The 21,198-nt window shown below is 47.4% G+C and overlaps 2 protein-coding genes across 2 annotated transcripts; both read left to right on the plus strand.

Annotated features, from left to right (window-relative positions):
- Nucleotides 1–8,360: 8,360 nt before the first annotated feature.
- Nucleotides 8,361–9,017, plus strand: LOC311120304 (E3 ubiquitin/ISG15 ligase TRIM25-like; the record flags this gene model as incomplete). Its single annotated transcript, XM_084194929.1, has 1 exon — nt 8,361–9,017. The coding sequence occupies one exon, from the start codon at nt 8,361–8,363 to the stop codon at nt 9,015–9,017; it is 657 nt and encodes a 218-aa protein (XP_084051055.1).
- Nucleotides 9,018–11,712: 2,695 nt separating this feature from the next.
- LOC311120303 (tripartite motif-containing protein 16-like) lies at nt 11,713–19,391 on the plus strand. The gene is made up of 5 exons (XM_084194928.1): nt 11,713–12,055; nt 16,837–17,070; nt 17,205–17,364; nt 17,490–17,549; nt 17,791–19,391. The coding sequence occupies exons 1-5, from the start codon at nt 11,975–11,977 to the stop codon at nt 18,297–18,299; spliced, it is 1,044 nt and encodes a 347-aa protein (XP_084051054.1). The 5' UTR covers nt 11,713–11,974; the 3' UTR covers nt 18,300–19,391.
- Nucleotides 19,392–21,198: the final 1,807 nt, after the last annotated feature.

The following is a 21,198-nucleotide window of genomic DNA, read 5'->3' on the forward strand; positions in this document are numbered from 1 at the left end:
AATGTGAGTCTTGAAAGCCCCACCTCTGAGTATATGAAATGTGAGTCTTGTAAGCCCCACCTCTGAGTATGTGTTCATATGCATATGGAGGGTGTTCTGCAGTGACACCTAAAAATGTTGCTGTACATTGATGTCTTGAAAATTAGGCTGTAAGAAATTCAGACTTGTAAGCCCCACAGCTACACTAGAGTATGTGGGCATAGTATATGTTGGAGACAAACACGTGGCCGACGCGTGACGGTGGCTGTGTGAGAAGCACGCCTGTATCTCTCACATAACTAGAATGACTGTGATGAGTGTGGTGGAAGTAGTCAAGTGCAGGAGGTTAATCACCGAATACAGAGTTTATGTCACACCCTGGCTCTGGGACTCTATATGTTGAGCCAGGGTGTGTTCATTCTATGTGTTCTGTTTCTATGTTGGGTGTTTCTAGTTCGTCATTTTCTATGTTTGACTGAGTGACTCCCAATCAGAGGCAACGAGTGTCAGCTGTGTGCTGGTTGTCTCTGATTGGGAGCCATATTTAACTGTCTGTGTTTCACTTTGTGTTTGTGGGTTTTTGTTCCGTGTCGGTGGTTGTCACCGTGGACTTCACGAGTCGTGTTTTGTTTGGTAAACTTTAACTATTAAAGTCATGTTTGTTTCACACGCTGCGCCTTGGTCTACTCACTCATACGACGTTCGTGACAGAAAAACCCACCATACAACGACCAAGCAGCGTGTCCAGGAACAAACGCAGGAGGTGACGCTGGTGGATGTCCTCCTCGGTTGGGGGCAGATTGCTGAGGAGGAGGCCGTCCGGTACCGGAGGGCTATGAAGGGGGAAACCCAGGCAGGAGAGGAGCAGCGGCGTCAGCAGTGCCATCGTCGGACGGACGAGAGGCACCCGCAAGAATTTTTTAGGGGGGGGCACACGGCATGGGCGACTGGGCAGCAGGAGGCTGCCACAGGGCGAAATAGGAGACGAGGAGAGAAGGCCACCGGGTTACGGGAGCCATTGGCGAGAGGAGGGAAGGAAGTTGTAGAGGCACGGCGAGAGGTACTGAGGTGTATTGCCAGTCCGGTCCGGCCCGTTCCTGATCCCCGTTTAAAGCCAGTGGTGTGTGTTCCCAGCCCGGTCCGGCCAGTTGCTGCTCCACGCACCAAGCCTACGGTGTGCGTCGCCAGCCCATTCCGGCCTGTCCCTGCTCCACGCACCAAGCCTACGGTGTGCGTCGCCAGCCCAGCCCGGCCTGTTCCTGCTCCACACACCAAACCTACGGTGTGCGTCGCCGGCCCAGCCCGGCCTGTCCCTGCTCCACGCACCAAGCCTACGGTGTGCGTCGACAGCCCGGCCCGGCCTGTTCCTGCTCCACGCACCAAGCCTACGGTGTGCGTCGCCGGCACGGTCCGGCCTGTCCCTGCTCCACGCACCAAGCCTACGGTGTGCGTCGACAGCCCAGCCCGGCCTGTTCCTGCTCCACGCACCAAGCCTACGGTGTGCGTCGCCAGCCCAGCCCGGCCTGTCCCTGCTCCACGCACCAAGCCTACGGTGTGCGTCGACAGCCCAGCCCGGCCTGTCCCTGCTCCACGCACCAAGCCTACGGTGTGCGTCGCCAGCCCGGTCCGGCCTGTTCCTGCCACCCGCACCAAGTCTACGGTGTGCATTGCCAGCCCGGTCCGGCCTGTTCCTGCCACTCGCACCAAACCTACGGTGCGCGTCGCCAGCCCGACCCGGCCTGTTCCTGCCACTTGCACCAAACCTACGGTGCGCGTCGCCAGCCCGGTCCGGCCCGTCTCTCTTCCGCGCACAAAGCCAGGGGTGCGAGTCGTCTGCCTGGTAAGGCCTGTTCCTGCTCCACGCACCAAGCCTACGGTGTGCGTCGCCGGCCCGGTCCGGCCTGTCCCTGCTCCACGCACCAAGCCTACGGTGTGCGTCGACAGCCCAGCCCGGCCTGTCCCTGCTCCACGCACCTAGCCTACGGTGTGCGTCGACAGCCCAACCCGGCCTGTTCCTGCTCCACGCACCAAGCCTACGGTGTGCGTCGCCAGCCCAGCCCGGCCTGTCCCTGCTCCACGCACCAAGCCTACGGTGTGCGTCGCCGGCCCAGCCCGGCCTGTCCCTGCTCCACGCACCAAGCCTACGGTGTGCGTCGACAGCCCGGCCCGGCCTGTTCCTGCCACCCGCACCAAGCCTACGGTGTGCGTCGCCAGCCCGGTCCGGCCTGTTCCTGCCACCCGCACCAAGTCTACGGTGTGCGTTGCCAGCCCGGCCCGGCCCGTTCCTGCCACTCGCACCAAGCCAGTGGTGCGAGTCGGCAGTCCGGCACAACCCATGCCTGGGTCATCGGTGCAAATTCAGGTACCGCTCAACTGCTCCACTAAGGAGCTGAAGCCTACCGCTCCTGCTACGTCCAGTCCAGCTCCAGCCAGCGGGGCCAGACCGGACCAGGGGCGCTATGGGGGGTTTGTTGGAGGGTGGTGGGCAAGCCCGGAGCCGGAGCCGCCGCCGAGGAGGAATGCCCACCCAGCCCCAATTCCAGTACCTCAGATCCCCCAGGTCACCACCCTCTCGTGCTCACTGTTTGTAAAATAAGGTGCAGGACGGCAGATTAATTCCCTTCAGTGATATTACTTGCTGACACGTTTTGGCGAAAGCTTCTTCGTCAAAGCACTATTGTAAACAGGGTTAGAATGTTACAAATACACATTGACATTGAAAGGGAAGCATGATTAAAGATTCATATTTTAAATCCTCCAGAATTCATACAGTATAGAACACCATCTAGAAGACATAGACATATTTTTACATACAGTATAGAACACCATCTAGAAGACATAGACATATCATTATATACAGTATAGAACACCATATAGAAGACATAGACATATCATTACATATAGTATAGAACACCATATAGAATACATAGACATATCATTACATACAGTATAGAACACCACCTAGAAGACATAGACATATCATTACATACAGTATAGAACACCATATAGAAGACATAGACATATCATTACATACAGTATAGAACACCATCTAGAAGACATAGACATATCATTACATACAGTATAGAACACCATATAGAAGACATAGACATATCATTACATACAGTATAGAACACCATCTAGAAGACATAGACATATCATTACATACAGTATAGAACACCATATAGAAGACATAGACATATCATTACATACAGTATAGAACACCATCTAGAATACATAGACATATCATTACATACAGTATAGAACACCATATAGAAGACATAGACATATCATTACATACAGTATAGAACACCATATAGAATACATAGACATATCATTACATACAGTATAGAACACCACCTAGAAGACATAGACATATCATTACATACAGTATAGAACACCATATAGAAGACATAGACATATCATTACATACAGTATAGAACACCATATAGAAGACATAGACATATCATTACATACAGTATAGAACACCATATAGAATACATAGACATATCATTACATACAGTATAGAACACCACCTAGAAGACATAGACATATCATTACATACAGTATAGAACACCATATAGAAGACATAGACATATCATTACATACAGTATAGAACACCATCTAGAAGACATAGACATATCATTACATACAGTATAGAACACCATATAGAAGACATAGACATATCATTACATACAGTATAGAACACCATCTAGAAGACATAGACATATCATTACATACAGTATAGAACACCATCTAGAAGACATAGACATATCATTACATACAGTATAGAACACCACCTAGGAGACATAGACATATCATTACATACAGTATAGAACACCATCTAGAAGACATAGACATATCATTACATACAGTATAGAACACCATCTAGAAGAAATAGACATATCATTACATACAGTATAGAACACCATATAGAAGACATAGACATATCATTACATACAGTATAGAACACCATCTAGAAGACATAGACATATCATTACATACAGTATAGAACACCATATAGAAGACATAGACATATCATTACATACAGTATAGAACACCATCTAGAAGACATAGACATATCATTACATACATTTTTACATTTACATTTTAGTCATTTAGCAGACGCTCTTAACCAGAGCGACTTACAGGAGCAATTAGGGTTAAGTGCCTTGCTCAAGGGCACATTAACGTCATTTAGCAGACGCTCTTAGCCAGAGCGACTCACAAATTGGTGCGTTCACCCTATAGCCAGTGGGATAACCACTTTACAATTTGGGGGGGGGGGGGGGGGGTTAGAAGGAATACTTTATCCTATCCCAGGTATTCCTTAAAGAGGTGGGGTTTCAAATGTCTCCGGAAGGTGGTGAGTGACTCCGCTGTCCTGGCGTCGTGAGGGAGCTTGTTCCACCATTGGGGTGCCAGAGCAGCGAACAGTTTTGACTGGGCTGAGCGGGAGCTATGCTTCCGCAGAGGAAGGGGAGCCAGCAGGCCAGAGGTGGATGAACGCAATGTCCTCGTTTGGGTGTAGGGACTGATCAGAGCCTGAATGTACAGAGGTGCCGTTCCCCTCACTGCTCCATAGGCAAGCACCATGGTCTTGTAGCGGATGCGAGCTTCAACTGGAAGCCAGTGGAGTGTGCGGAGGAGGGGGGTGACGTGAGAGAACTTGGGAAGGTTGAACACCAGACGGGCTGCGGCATTCTGGATGAGTTGTAGGGGTTTAATGGCACAGGCAGGGAGCCCAGCCAAGAGCGAGTTGCAGTAGTCCAGACGGGAGATGACAAGTGCCTGGACCAGGACCTGCGCCGCTTCCTGTGTAAGGCAGGGTCGCACTCTCCGAATGTTGTAGAGCATGAACCTGCAGGAGCGGGTCACCGCCTTGATGTTGGCGGAGAACGACAGGGTGTTGTCCAGGGTCACGCCTAGGCTCTTCGCACTCTGGGAGGAGGACACAGCGGAGTTGTCAACCGTGATGGCGAGATCATGGAACGGGCAGTCCTTCCCCGGGAGGAAGAGCAGCTCCGTCTTGCCAGGGTTCAGCTTGAGGTGGTGATCCGTCATCCATACTGATATGTCTGCCAGACATGCAGAGATGCGATTCGCCACCTGGTTATCAGAAGGGGGAAAGGAGAAGATTAGTTGTGTATCGTCAGCGTAGCAATGATAGGAGAGACCATGTGAGGATATGACAGAGCCAAGTGACTTGGTGTATAGGGAGAAAAGGAGAGGGCCCAGAACCGATCCCTGGGGGACACCAGTGGTGAGAGCACGTGGTGCGGAGACAGCTTCCCGCCACGCCACTTGGTAGGAGCGACCGGTCAGGTAGGACGCAATCCAGGAGTGAGCCGCGCCGGAGATGCCCATCTCGGAGAGGGTGGAGAGGAGGATCTGATGGTTCACAGTATCAAAGGCAGCAGACAGGTCTAGAAGGACAAGAGCAGAGGAGAGAGAGTTAGCTTTAGCAGTGCGGAGAGTCTCCGTGACACAGAGAAGAGCAGTCTCAGTTGAATGACCAGTCCTGAAACCTGATTGGTTTGGATCAAGAAGGTCATTCTGAGAGAGATAGCAAGAGAGTTGGCTAAAGACGGCACGCTCAATAGTTTTGGAAAGAAAAGAAAGAAGGGATACTGGTCTGTAGTTGTTGACATCAGTGGGGTCGAGTGTTGGTTTTTTGAGAAGGGGAGCAACTCTCGCTCTCTTGAAGACGGAAGGGACATGGCCAGCGGTCAAGGATGAGTTGATCAGCGAGGTGAGGTAGGGGAGAAGGTCACCGGAGATGGTCTGGAGAAGGGAGGAGGGGATGGGGTCAAGCGGGCAGGTTGTTGGGCGGCCTGCAGTCACAAGTCGCAGGATTTTATCTGGAGAGAGAGGGGAGAAAGAAGTCAAAGCATAGGGTAGGGCAGTGTGAGCAGGACCAGCAGTGTTATTAGACTTAACAAACGAGGATCGGATGTCGTCAACCTTCTTTTCAAAGTGGTTGACGAAGTCATCCACAGAGAGAGAGGAGGGGGGGGGGGGGTGGGGGGAGGGGGGGGGGGGGGGGGGGGGGGGGGGGGGGGGGGGGGGGGGGGGGGGGGGGGGGGGGGGGGAGGAGGATTCAGGAGGGAGGAAAATGTGGCAAAGAGCTTCCTAGGGTTAGAGGCAGATGCTTGGAATTTAGAGTGGTAGAAGGGTGGCCTTAGCAGCAGAAACAGATGAAGAAAATGTAGAGAGGAGGGAGTGAAAAGATGCCAGGTCGGTAGGGAGTTTAGTTTTCTTCCATTTCCGCTCCGCTGCCCGGAGCTCTGTTCTGTGAGCTCGCAGTGAGTCATCAAGCCACGGAGCTGGAGGGGAGGACCGAGCCGGCCGGGAGGATAGGGGACACAGAGAGTCAAAGGATGCAGAAAGGGAGGAGAGGAGGGTTGAGGAGGCAGAATCAGGAGATTGGAGGGAGAAGGATTGAGCAGAGGGAAGAGATGATAGGATGGAAGAGGAGAGAGTAGTGGGAGAGAGAGAGCGAAGGTTGCGGCGGCGCATTACCATCTGTGTAGGGGCAGAGTGAGTAGTGTGGGAGGAGAGCGAGAGAGAAAAGGAAACAAAGTAGTGGTCGGAGACTTGGAGGGGAGTTGCAGTGAGATTAGTAGAGAAGCAGCATCTAGTGAAGATGAGGTCAAGCGTATTGCCTGCCTTGTGAGTAGGGGGGGACGGTGAGAGGGTGAGGTCAAAAGAGGAGAGGAGTGGAAAGAAGGAGGCAGAGAGAAATGAGTCAAACGTGGACATAGGGAGGTTGAAATCCCCCAAAACTGTGAGGGGTGAGCCATCCTCAGGAAAGGAACTTATCAAGGCGTCAAGCTCGTTGATGAACTCTCCAAGGGAACCTGGAGGGCGATAGATGACAAGGATATTAAGCTTAAATGGGCTAGTGACTGTGACAGCATGGAATTCAAATGAGGAGATAGACAGATGGGTTAGGGGAAAAATTGAGAATGTCCACTTGGGAGAGATGAGGATTCCTGTACCACCACCCCTCTGACCAGATGCTCTCGGGGTATGCGAGAACACATGGTCAGACGAGGAGAGAGCAGTAGGAGTAGCCGTGTTTTCAGTGGTGATCCATGTTTCCGTCAGCGCCAGGAAGTCGAGGGACTGGAGGTTGGCATAGGCTGGGATGAAGTCAGCTTTGTTGGCAGCAGAACGGCAGTTCCAGAGGCTGCCTGCGACCTGGAACTCCAGGTGAGGGGTGCGTGCAGTATAGAACACCATATAGAAGACATAGACATATCATTACATACAGTATAGAACACCATATAGAATACATAGACATATCATTACATACAGTATAGAACACCACCTAGAAGACATAGACATATCATTACATACAGTATAGAACACCATATAGAAGACATAGACATATCATTACATACAGTATAGAACACCATATAGAAGACATAGACATATCATTACATACAGTATAGAATACCATCTAGAAGACATAGACTTATCATTACATACAGTATAGAACACCATCTAGAAGACATAGACATATCATTACATAGAGTATAGAACACCATATAGAAGACATAGACATATCATTACATAGAGTATAGAACACCATCTAGAAGACATAGACATATCATTACATACAGTATATCATAGATGACATGTATAAATCCTTCCTTTATATTTCCTGTTACACTTTCCATTACAGTAGCCTTATTACTGGCTAGGGTTACTGCTGCTAGTACAGTGTAAGAATGAGGCATCACAGTACTTTTACACCACTGTACTAACAGGAATAATTACATACCAATAAACACACTGTAATGTAAAGTGTTACGTCATTCTCAATGATCAGTCAAAACATACAGTATTAATTTCACCTACAGTACATTGTATCCCCCATTGTAGATAATTATCTATAACACATTGTAGAGTTTTACAACCACGTATTAGTTATTATGGATGGTTATAGTTAGTGTCATAGCACATAAGTTTAAGGCATTACAAAATTCATTAAAAGCATTATACATATGTACTTCATAGAAACTGTTACCCTTTACATATTCTAACCACTCTATTTAATGTATTCCATATTAAGGGCCCTAACCTAGGAACACAAATCTTTGTCTCTATTAACATTGTGGACAGTTCTCTCTCTCTCTCTCTCTCTCTCTCTCTCTCTCTCTCTCTCTCTCTCTCTCTCTCTCTCTCTCTCTCTCTCTCTCTCTCTCTCTCTCTCTCTCTCTCTCTCTCTCTCTCTCTCTCTCTCTCTCCCTCTAACCCTTCCCTCCCTTTAACCCCACCCTTCTGGCAGAACCAGGAAGTCCCACAAACTTTCTTCTGTGGAAATGAAACTGATCTGAGTCTCTGTGTCGTCTGTGTGAGAGTGAACAACCGTCCAAATGGCTCAGCAAGGAGTTCTGCTGGACCAGGACCAGTTCTGTTGTTCTGTCTTTCTGGATCTACTGAAGGAGCCGGTGGTTATTCCCTGTGGACACAGTTACTGTAGGAGCTGTATTGAGGGCTGCTGGGATCAGGATGTTCTGAAAGGGGTCTATAGCTGTCCTCAGTGCAGAGAGACCTTCACTCCAAGGCCTAATCTGAGGAAAAATAACATGTTGGCTGAAGTTTTGGAGAAACTGAAGAAGACAGGACTCCAGGCTGCTCCCCCTCCTGCTCTGTGCTATGCTGGACCTGGAGATGTGGCGTGTGATTTCTGCATTGGGACCAGAAAGCAGAAAGCCCTCATGTCCTGTCTTGTGTGTCTGGCCTCTTACTGTGAGATTCACCTCCAATCTCACTATGAATCTCCTGCTTTGAAGAAGCACAAGCTGGTCAAAGCCACCGCACAACTACAGGAGAAGATCTGCTCTGATCATGACAAACTGCTGGAGGTTTACTGTCGTACCGATCAGCAGTGTATCTGTATGCTGTGTACAATGGATGAACATAAAGGCCATGATACAGTGTCAGCTGCAGCAGAGAGGACTAAGAAACAGGTAAGACCAGAACTGCTTGTTGGTGACTTTCTGATAAACAAAGACTTAAAGATACAGTAGGAACTAAGTCTGTTTAAATATGAGATCATACAAATTAAATATATCCACGGCAGAACAAATATGAACACAAACCTTGAGTATATTGAGTTTGCTCCAAATGTATCACAATTTTCTGAAGTCAAACACTATTATCATTCCGAATGCCCTTTTAGGAGTTCAAAGTTCAATCTCAACCCCTTGATACATGTACGTCTACCATAAAAACTATAATCATTCACATAGCAACATAGAAAATATCTTATGGTAAAGGGACTTCCTCTAGATTTTAGACCTTCCTCTCTATGGGCCCTATGTCCCATTACTATACTATTGATCTACTGGACAAATAAAGCTTGGTAGCTCATTGAAGAGTGATTATCCACAGAGGCAGCTGGGGATGAGTCATCAGAAGGTCCAGCAGAGATTCCAGGAGAGAGAGAAGGAGCTGAAGGAGCTCCAACAGGCTGTGGAGTCTCTCAAGGTGAGTATTGTTGACCAGAGGAGAGGCATCATTTCACTTCTCTCCTCCAGTCAGAGAGAGAGAGAGAGAGAGAGAGGGAGAGGGGACTCTCTCCAATCCCACTGACCTCACTGTTGGCAACATGCTGTCTGGACTCTGTTCAGAGAATAGACTGCTTAATATAACCGACGGGATATGAACCCGGGTCTACTGAGGGAGAAACCAACATCTTGACCGTTACACCAAGAGGACATTCCCTATTGGGCTGAGGGCCGACACTGATTTTGAAATCGCAGGCGGGGCTACTTCATCACATAACCATGAGTAACCATGACCGACCCATGTCCCCTATACATTAACATTGAGCTCTCTCTCTCTCTCTCTCTCTCTCTCTCTCTCTCTCTCTCTCTCTCTCTCTCTCTCTCTCTCTCTCTCTCTCTCTCTCTCTCTCTCTCTCTCTCTCTCTCTCTCTCTCTCTCAATTCAAATCAATTCAAATGGCTTTATTGGCATGGGAAACATATGTTTACATTGCCAAAGCAAGTGAAATAGATAATAAACAAAAGTGAAATAAACAATCAGAAATTAACAGTAAAGATTGCACTCACAAAATATTCAAAGGAATAGAGACATTTCAAATGTTATAATTCAAGTGCAAACAGAGTGAGCCATTCGCCAGACTGAGTTCTGGAGGTGAAATGGAAATGAATGAGGGAGAGTTAAGTGAGGTAGAAGGTGTGGTGATGACCTCAGAATCAGAGCCTGGCATCAATGGACATGGTAAATAAGAATCTGGTGCAGTAGGAGTTACATTGTTGTAGAAAGTGGATCCATACCTTTTGGCAGATCCATTTGTAGTTTCACGGTGGGTGGGAAAGGAGTTGGGTGCAGTTGAATCAGTGAAGGTAACCTGTAGTGGACTTGTGATATTTGTTTGTGTTTCTTCTGACCAGAGGGAGTGGGCGCTCCATGTCACGCAACTTGGGTAAAGATCTGTTTCTTGCTTTGCTCTTAGGAACAGGACACCATTGAAAGGAGTGATTTCTGGGGTAGCGTTAAGTGTAGAAGTGGAGCAATTAAGGTTGAAGACTGCTGGTGTTTGTGATTCCCGCCGTTTGGTGCAACACAGACCCGGTGGTGAGCGTGGTGAAACAGAGGAGTCACTGTCAGTCCTTTTGAGTTTTGAGTCTTTACCCGACAAAGTCATGGTAGGATATATCAGTTATCCTGTTAGAGCTTTTGTGCTGAATCCACTGCTTTGTTTCAGGTGCAACGTTTATGGTCATGTTGCAGCAGTTTGTAGGAGGGAGATTCCAAGATGTGGGAATTGTGCAGGAGGGCATGGGATAGAGGATTGTGTAGTTTCGGTGGATAAAGTTGTGTGTGTCAACTGTTGGGATGCCCATGTTGCTGGGGATTGGAAGTGTCCGGTGCGAGAGAGGCAGGTTGAGGTGGCTAGAGTCAGAGTAGTGCAGAAGGTGTCGTATGCTGAGACAGTGAAGAAAGTAGAGGAGGATGGGTCAAGGGTGAGAGATCCTGAGAGGATCCCTGTGAGTAGTAGATCTGTGCCAGCACAGAGGGATAGGCCAACGAGTGATATATGCTTCAGTAAAGTTAGCTTCTTGCCGTTCATAGCAATGGTTATCAACTGTACAGCAGAAATTGAATGAAATTGAATGTAAATCACAGAGAATAGATGTTGTGGTGGCAGCTGCAGAGAAGTATTTGGGCATACAAGATTAGACTTCAGAAGAGTTACAGGGTGTGTTGAGTGGTGGTGTCCCGTCCTCCCAGGCCGTTGGCATGGTGCAGGAGCAGATAGGGTCAAAGTAGTGGAATTGGGTAGTGGGTATTTAATGAGTGTAGGGTTAGTTGGAAGGGTGTTTTTTTATTATTATTATAATTTCCCCTTTTCCCATTTTGTGTCACAAAGTATAATGGATTTATATTATAGTCCAGTTGGGGGCGGTAATGCAACATATTGGATGCCAACCGCCGTTAAACACCAAAGAAGAAGAACCGTTACGTTATGTCTATGTACAGTATTGTAACGGTTTGAGGTTGGGGGGGTTTGGAAGGGATTTTGGGGATGGGGGAGGGTCTATTAGAAGTTAGTAGGGCTCTTCTTTATTTTCTCAGAAGTACTGAGTTAGGTAGGAGGATTTAGAAATGTTGGAAACCGTGATTGACCACACACTCCAGCACAGTAGGTGGCGGCATGCACCTTTAACGTTGATTTGTGGACCGCCATTATATCATAGAAGAAGAAGTTGGTTGTGTGAGAGTTTTGTGTTTCTTGAGGATGGCTACTATTCTTTTTTCTTTTGGTTCTTGCGTATTTTCTGAATGTATTTTCTCATGGTGGAGGGTTTGTTTATTTGTTTCCACTGTTTATCGTTTAGAGTTGAGGGGGGAGTAGGGGTAGTTTGTTAGGGCGGCGTGATGGCCTCAACCGAGTGGAGAAGAAACGCTGTCGCTTCGGGTCCGTTCCGGAGAAAGGTGTGGAGGAAGTTTTGCTCATGGTCGGCGAACAGGTTGGAGCGGAACATCTGGACTCTGCATCCAGAATGAACAAGGCGGTGGTTGTGTTAATGAAAAAGGTTTGTCTTGTTGTGAGTGGGATTTTTGTGAGGGGTGTGTTGGTGCAGATTTCGCCTCTTTCGATAAGAGTTGTGGTGGCTAATCTGCCTCCGTTTATTGCTTCCGAACAGACCGCAAGTAGTTGGTTAGTTTTGGTAAATTTGCAAGTGGTTTCCGTGTGCTCTCGGCTGGGTGCCAAGCGGAATCCGTTAAACATGTCTCTTTTCATAGACAAGTGTTTGTTTCTTAACAAACTTCAAGGTTATGCAGGGGAGGGGTGGAACACAGGGTTTGCTAGCACAGATAGTTTTGGGTGTTTCTAGTGTGGGGATCATCAGTTATAGGCTACAAGCAGCAATATGATTGATAGGTAGGACAGGTATTGAACCCAAATAATCCCTACTCAGATGCGCTAACCTCAACCCTAGTAAACATGCATTATAAAAACCTTCTATATAAAATTATCTCATATTGGGAGTAAATAGCCTCTGAATAGAAAAGAAAAAACACTGCATCTTCCAGCCCACCAATAAATGACATAATGCAACCTTGGCGGTTAGCATATTTACCTCAACATGCCCCTCGCTTGCCTGAGAAGGCAGAGTGCTCGATGCTGGTTGATGAATTTTATAATTAATGTACTAGGAAAATACTTTTTTGTCGACCAGAGGTGACTGAATTAATGTTTAGGTTTATTGATAATCATTATAGTAATGAAGTATAATTTCAAAACATGACCATAAAAACAGGTAATAATAAACATGACTCATCATTATATTACTTCACAGTAATGTGTTAAATGTGTTTTCAGTCCTTCCTCTTGCGTTAGCAGTGTGGAAAGGGACAGTAAAAAGCTCAGGCAGGAGTTTTCCTGTGAGAGGGAGTGGTGGTGTATCCAGGGAGAGAACTAAACTAATCTACTGGAGTCTTATTTGATTGATCTAGTAACAGAGACTCCGGTGGGCGAAGGCTTGGTGGGCTCATCCCAGGAAATATTGCCTGTCATTGGGGAAGAGGCTCTGATCAGGGGGGAAGTGCAGGGGGGCAGAGACTGGGGAGGAGGAGGACGGTACCGTGCCAATGGAGGAGGAGGAAGAGGGGGGAGGTGAGTCTGCGGGAGCGGAGGACAAGGCGGTCTCGTTTTCAGACGGCTCATTGGATCCAGAGCTGACAGCCAGTCAGGCTGAGGGCCCAGTATATACGGTGAGAGAACTTTCTAGGTTCCTGATGGAGACTAAAGGGGAAAAAGAAGGTTCTGCTGGAGTCTTATTTGATTGATCCTGGAAGGTTTGTAAGGTCAGTTCAACACGTGATGAAGAATGAGGGGTTTAGTGTCCTCTCACCCAGGAAGCGGTATAGGCTGAGAAAATGGGTCATGGGTTCTTAAGGGCATGTCTTCAGAATCTGCTTAAATGGATGGTTTTTTCTGGCATGGCGGCTTTATGGGCTTCTCTACTGGTTTCTGATTGTGGTGATTTCCCTCCCACCTCTTATGGAGATTTCACGGTTAGACTTCCTTAACATGAACGGCGGCAGAGACTGGGGGAATATGTCAAACAAAAACATTTAAACGTGATTTTTTTGCAAGAGACACACAGTGATGTGATTAATGAAGTGTATTGGGGGTCTGGTGGAAGGGGGCGCAGGTGCTGAGCCATGGCACAAATCTTAGTGCAGGGGTAGCAAAAGAGGTGTGTAAGGGTAGGTTGTTAGTGGTTAGAGCCAAAATCAATGACCTTGTCTTTGCTTTCCAAAATGTGTCTGCACCTAGTACAGGGCTCAGTTCTCTGTTTCACCAGGGCCCAGGCAGGTGTCCTATTGGAAATTCCATGTAAAGCTCTTCCAAGATGCCACTTTTTGCTCAAACTTCCAAGGCTTTTGGGAGAGGTGGGGACAGCAGAAGGGGGAGTAACTTCTGTTATGGGGGAGAGGAGGGAGCCTGATGGGTGGGTAACTTCTGTTGTGGGGAGATGAGGGAGCCTGATGGGTGGGTAACTTCTGTTGTGGGGAGATGAGGGAGCCTGATGGGTGGGTAACTTCTGTTGTGGGGGAGAGGAGGGAGCCTGATGGGTGGGTAACTTCTGTTGTGGGGAGATGAGGGAGCCTGATGGGTGGGTAACTTCTGTTGTGGGGAGATGAGGGAGCCTGATGGGTGGGTAACTTCTGTTGTGAGGAGATGAGGGAGCCTGATGGGTGGGTAACTTCTGTTGTGAGGAGATGAGGGAGCCTGATGGGTGGGTAACTTCTGTTGTGGGGAGATGAGGGAGCCTGATGGGTGGGTAACTTCTGTTGTGAGGAGATGAGGGAGCCTGATGGGTGGGTACCTTCTGTTGTGGGGAGATGAGGGAGCCTGATGAGTGGGTAACTTCTGTTGTGGGGAGATGAGGCTGTGGAGTTGTACTCTGATTTATAGAGGGCAGAACTCTGTGGTCCTCTGTAGAGCATGGCCCTTGTAATGCCAGGGTAGTGGGTTTGATCCCTGCGACCACCCATATGTAAAAATGTATGCACATGACTGTAAGTCGCTTTGGATAAAAGTGTCTGCTAAATGGCATATTATTATTATTATTATTATTATTATTATTATTATCCTGGGTTTTCTCAGGTTCTGCTCACAGACCTTTCCAAACTCTCTCTGTCACAGAGAAATCAAATAGACATTTCCCTGGCCTTTCACAAACTCTCAGCTGCTGTCTCTCAGACGGTCTGCCTGTGGATTTTTATAAAAAGTTCTGGGGAATTATTGGACAGAACGTGTGTTGCGTGAGTGCGTCGGGGTGGGGGAGCTGTCGCTAAGCTGTAGACGGGAGGCTTTGACTCTCCTGCCCAAAATAGGGGATTTGAGCGACATAAAGAACTGGAGGCCTGTGGCATTGCTCTGTTTGGACTATAAGGTCTTTGCCAAGGTCCTCGTTAACTGACTCAAGTCCCACCTGGACTCTTGTACACAAGGACCAAACGTACTGTGTACCAGGACGCTCAAACACAGACAATCTGTTCATAATCAGGAGAAAGCCTTTGATAGGGTGGACCATGAATATCTGTTCAATGTGTTGTTTTGGTTGTGGGGAGAATTTTGTGGCCTGTGTTCAAATGTTAAATAAATAAATATAAATAATATGCCATTTAGCAGACGCTTTTATCCAAAGTGACTTACAGTCATGCGTGCATACATTTTTGTGTATGGGTGGTCCCGGGGATCGAACCCACTACGCTGGCGTTACAAGCGCCGTGCTCTACCAGCTGAGCTACAGAGGACCACGTAATGTTGCGGTCGTATGCTGGGGCTTCATGTATGGTCAAGGTGTGGGGAGGGCTCAGTAGGCCAGTCTGGGTAGGGAGGGGCATTCACCAGGGATGCCCTCTGTCAGGGCAGCTATACACTCTTGTTATTGAGCCCTTTCTGGGCCTGCTACGCAGGAGGATACAGGGAGTGTGGGAGCCAGGCATAGGGTTGGGGACAGGCATAGCTGTGTCAGCATACGCTGATGACGTCTGTGTTGGTTAGGGATGAGCAGAACCTACAGGCCCTGGAGAATAGTTTGAGGGTGTACGAGGGGGCGTCTTCTGCTTAGGTAAACTGGGGCAAGAGTGAGGCTCTGTTATGTGGGGCATGGAGGGACAGGGCACCTCCGCAGCTTCCAGGGGGGTTGCAGTGGGGCTGTGAGTGGCTCAAGATGCTTGGGGTGTATCTGGGCTCGGAGGGTTGGGATAGGAAGAACTGGGAAGGAGTGTCACAAGCGGTGGTGTCGAGGCTGACGAAGTGGAGTTAGCTCATCTCCCAAGTGGCATACAGAGGGGCGGTGCTGATCATCAACAACTTGGTGGCATCCTCTCTATGGCTTAAATTGGCCATTCTCTACGCCCCCGGTGGTCTGCTTGTGGACCTGCAGCGCAAGTTAGTGAATTTTTTCTGGTCAGGGTGGCAGCGTTCTGACTCAGCAGCACAGAGGCTACTGTACCGTACGGAGGTGGGCTGGAGGGATCCAGCATGTGCTCTGTTGAGGAGGGCTGGTGGTTTGGGGCTGGATCAGCAGATCTTCATCATGCGGCCGGAGAGACTCAATACAGCAGGGGTCTCTGATTTCTATGCTGCAGTACTGAGGGCTGGAGCAGCTTGAGGAGGGGCCACCACCGTTTCCACCACTGCAAGGGACAGCAGAGACTGGGGACTGGCAGGAGAGTCTGGAGGACTTACTGACTTTTAACACTCTGAGCTTAGTGGGAGTGAAGGGGCATCAGTGGCAGGGGGTTGTGGGGGCTGAGAGCATGGCAGGGTATAGGTGGAGGGGCTCTATAAGCTCCCAGTGCTGGAAAGGTCAGGGGTCGTCCAGTGGAGGGTATTACATGGAGCCCTGGACACCAATAGCTGGTTGGCTCGGGTTGACCTGGGAGTTGGGGAGGGGTGTCCGTTTTCTGCAATGACAGACTGTTCATCATGTTTTTTCTGTGTTGCCAGGGTAATGCCATTACTGTTGACGCCTTAGGGTTGAGTTTGAGTTGTACAAAATGATCAACAGTGTGGAGATGTTTCAGGAGGTATGGGGGCTCAGGGGGGCTGTCTGTACGGCTGGAGAGGAGGGGTTGGATGGACGGTTGGAATGTGGTGCTGGTTGGTGTATTGTACTGTGGTGTTGGGTACTGGATAATGTGATTGTGTGGAGGTTGTGGTGTCACGCAATGTGCTTTTAGGGGTGGGGGTGTTGGTGTAATGAGGATGGCTCATTCAAGTAAGACAAGTCTCTCTCTCTCTCTCTCTCTCTCTCTCTCTCTCTCTCTCTCTCTCTCTCTCTCTTAACAGCGCTCTGCACAGGCAGCAGTGGAGGACAGTGATAAGATCTTTACCGAGCTGATCCGCTCCATTGAGAGAAGGCGCTCTGAGGTGAAGGAGCTGATCAGAGCCCAAGAGAAGGCTCAAGTGAGTCAAGCTGAAGGACTCCTGGAGCAACTGGAGCAGGAGATAGCTGAGCTGAGGAAGAGAAGCACTGAGCTGGAGCAGCTCTCACACACAGAGGATCACATCCATTTCCTCCAGGTAACTAAACTGCCTTGATACATGTGATATGAAATTAAAACTCAATGTGAAACTCTCAATCATTTGGTTCTGTTCTCTCTCTCTCTCTCTCTCTCTCTCCCTCTCTCTCTCTCCCTCTCTCTCTCTCCTCCCAGAGTTATCAGTCTCTCTCCAGTACCAGTGTATCTTCAGACTTACCCAGCATCGTTGTCCGTCCTCTTCAGTACTTTGGAGATGTGAGTAAGACTGTGTCTGAACTGAGAGAGAAACTAGAAGACGTCCTTAAAGGAGAATGGACCAAGATCTCCACTACAGGTGTGTTGAAAATAATAAGAACATCAACTTTAGACCATTGAAAGTTCCCTACTAGTCATATACATGTGGAATATGGTATGATGATAACATTCCCTCTCTCTGTGAATGTGTTTGTGTGTCTGTAGTGAATATAGTGGATGTTGTACTGCCTCCAGACCCCAAGACCAGAGAACAGTTCTTACAATGTGAGTCTCTTTATTCTGAAGTAACTAACAGTCTCTTTTTACTGACACTCCTAACAATCCCTCTAGAAATATATAGCAATAGTAGATCTAATCAAAGACTGGGTATCTATCTGACTCCTCATATTTCTCTGATTTGATCTCTGCTGTGCTCTAATCAAAGACAGGGTAGATACAGTATCTGACTTCACTTATTGTTCTAACTCCCCTCATTGGTCTCTGCTCTGCTCTGCTCTTCTCCCAGATTCCTGTCAGCTCACACTGGACCCAAACACAGCACACACACGCCTCTCTCTGTCTGAAGGGAACAGAAAGGTGACCAATACAGGCAAAGTCCAACCATATCCTGATCATCCAGACAGATTCACAAACCACTATCAGGTTCTGTGTAGAGAGGGTCTGTCTGGACGCTGTTACTGGGAGGTGGAGTGGAGTGGGGTGTGTGTTACAGCAGTCTCATATAAAGACATCAGCAGAACAGGGACAGATGGTGCATTTGGACACAATAACAAGTCCTGGAGTTTACAGTGTTATAGTGGTGGTTATTGGTTCATACACAATAATGTTGGGACTAAAGTATCAGGCCCTCAGTCCTCCAGAGTAGGAGTGGACCTGGATCACAAGGCAGGTACTCTGTCCTTCTACAGTGTCTCTGATACAATGACCCTCCTCCACAGAGTCCAGACCACATTCACTCAGCCCCTCTATCCTGGGTTTTATCTCTATGGTACTGCTGAGCTGGTTAAACTGTAGTAGGGTCCACATAGATACTAGTCATGCTGGTGTAGTCTATAGCTGAGCTGGTTAAACTGTAGTAGGGTCAACATAGATACTAGTCATGCTGGTGTAGTCTATAGCTGAGCTGGTTAAACTGTAGTAGGGTCCACATAGATACTAGTCATGCTGGTGTAGTCTATAGCTGAGCTGGTTAAACTGTAGTAGGGTCCACATAGATACTAGTCATGCTGGTGTAGTCTATAGCTGAGCTGGTTAAACTGTAGTAGGGTCCACATAGATATTAGTCATGCTGGTGTAGTCTATAGCTGAGCTGGTTAAACTGTAGTAGGGTCCACATAGATACTAGTCATGCTGGTGTAGTCTATAGCTGAGCTGGTTAAACTGTAGTAGGGTCCACATAGATACTAGTCATGCTGGTGTAGTCTATAGCTGAGCTGGTTAAACTGTAGTAGGGTCCACATAGATACTAGTTATGCTGGTGGTGATGGTCCGCAGATAAAAATGCTGAATTTTTCTGTACATTTATTTTTGTCTGACTGATTTAATCTTCTATTTAAAACGTAATAACGTATTTTTTATCAAATGAAATGTTTTAATTGGGAACATTTACATTAATCATGATGTTTGCTGTTAATGTATGTTGGTTGGCATTCAGAACCATTGAAATGTTTTCTCAATTGGTTCTCTGTCTCAATGTAATTTTCCTCTGTATCATGGAACAGGTAGTGTTACTTACTTGCTAATTGAACTATAAGGGCCGGTTTCCCGTACACAGATGAAGCCTAGTCCTAGACTAAAAAGCATGTTCAATGGAGATGTCCGGGAAACCGGCCCTAAGTTTTGCATCTTTTATTATCCCGTACTGCTCAGTCAAGCAACATTAAACCTGTCCAGCAGGTGGTGCTATTAACCAAACAATAAAAACAGCAGATATCTTGACTTGCCACTCAGTATATCAGTAATGTTCAGAATTGTACTTTAATATCATTGGAGATTGATGGTCGTTTTAATCCACTATCTAGAGTCAGGAACAGATGAAGTTAGGTCTGCTACTGTTCAGTTATTAAATATGATTCATGGTGATGGGAAATAAAAAATCCATCTAGTAGTAGTTTTCCTTTGCTATTTATTCCAAGGTGTGTCTTTAACTTGTAAATGGATTGTGTTGAAGCTGGCATGTGGTGTGGATGATAGAATAGAGTGAATAGAGGAGAGAAGAGAGGAGGAGAGGAGAACATCATATAGAAGACAGATAAGATAGAGAGAGAATTCATACCCAGGGGAGTTACTGACTCTGGCCCAAATGACACCCTGTTCCCTACGTAGTGCACTAGGCTACTTCTTACCAGATCTAAAGTAGTGCACTACATAGGGAATAGGGTGGAGATTGGAGATTTGCTCACTGGCATTGGAATGAAGATTTCCATACAGGAGTTACTGTCTCTGTTCCAAATCTCTCCCTGTTCCCCACGTAGTGCACTAGGCTTCTTCTGACCAGATCTAAAGTAGTCTTCTAGATTTTACATGTTTTCTCCCTGTCGTTAGAAAATGACAATATGGTAATGACTTTAGTGGTTTCCTCCCCCTTTGTTTTTATTGGTTGTGTGTTATGTGTGTTGTTGTGTTAGGTTTTCCCCCTGTGTTCCTAATGGAAAATCCATTAACAATGAATCACAAACAAATTATATTCCAGTTGTGTTTAGACAACTTCATGGCTGACATCCCCCAGAACTTTACCTGATGTTCTCTCTCTCAAACCATACACATTTACGGCATTTAGCAGACGCTCTTATCCAGAGCAACTTACCGTTAGTGCATATATATATACATGACTGTATGTCGCTTTGGATAAAAGCGTCCGCTAAATGGCATATTATATTATTATATATATTTTTCATACTGGCCCCCATGCTAATCGAAACCACAACCCTGGCATTGCAAACACCATGCTCTACCAACTGAGCTACATCCCTGCCGGCCATTCCCTCCCCTACCCTGGACCAATTGTGCGCCGCCCGGTCGCTGACGGCTACGACAAAGCCTGGATTTGAACCAAGATCTCTTGTGGCACAGCTGTCACTGTGATGCAGTGCCTTAGACCACTGCACCACTCGGGAGACTTTAGAAAGCAGACAACCTCAATATGGTTTCATTCCTGTAGTTATCAGGACACATGGGGTGTGGAACTATTATCTCCTTTCTAAGTGTGAACTTGTCCACTTCCCTTCATGGATTTAAAAGGAAATGACTGGTATATGTAAACTCCCTCTACCCCATGCCAACACCAATCCAATGCTGTACAATTAATTCCATAGCTTAACATGGGAAATGCTCACTGCCTCCCATAAGAGTCATTGAAGCGTTGGATGAGATAGGACCCTGCCTTCACCAGGGGATATTTGTTGGACCCGTCACAACAGGTGAGGAGGGCCTCATCCTCCAGCTGCCCAAAGAAAGCCAGGGACTGCCTTGTGCTCCAGTCTCCAGCAGGGGGCAGCAAAACCCTATAGACCTGAAAGGGAAAGTGAGGAGTAAAAACCTAAGGTGAATTTACATTGATGTTTCCATAGAGACCTGAGTCGTATTCACTAGGCACCAAACTGAAGATAATTAGCTGAAAGTCATCATTTACACTATACTGAGTGTAGCCTATGGATATAATATATTATCATATAATATAATACAATGATCTTTGACATCGTTCAGTAATTGAGTCATGTAGGGGATGGATGATCTTGGACATCGTTCAGTAATTGAGTCATGTAGGGGATGGATGATCTTGGACATCGTTCAGTAATTGAGTCATGTAGGGGATGGATGATCTTGGACATCGTTCAGTAATTGAGTCATGTAGGGGATGGATGATCTTGGACATCGTTCAGTAATTGAGTCATGTAGGGGATGGATGATCTTG

Source organism: Coregonus lavaretus (assembly GCF_964263955.1).
Source record: "Coregonus lavaretus genome assembly, contig: HAP1_SCAFFOLD_7188, whole genome shotgun sequence".
Classification (NCBI taxonomy): Eukaryota; Metazoa; Chordata; class Actinopteri; order Salmoniformes; family Salmonidae; genus Coregonus; species Coregonus lavaretus.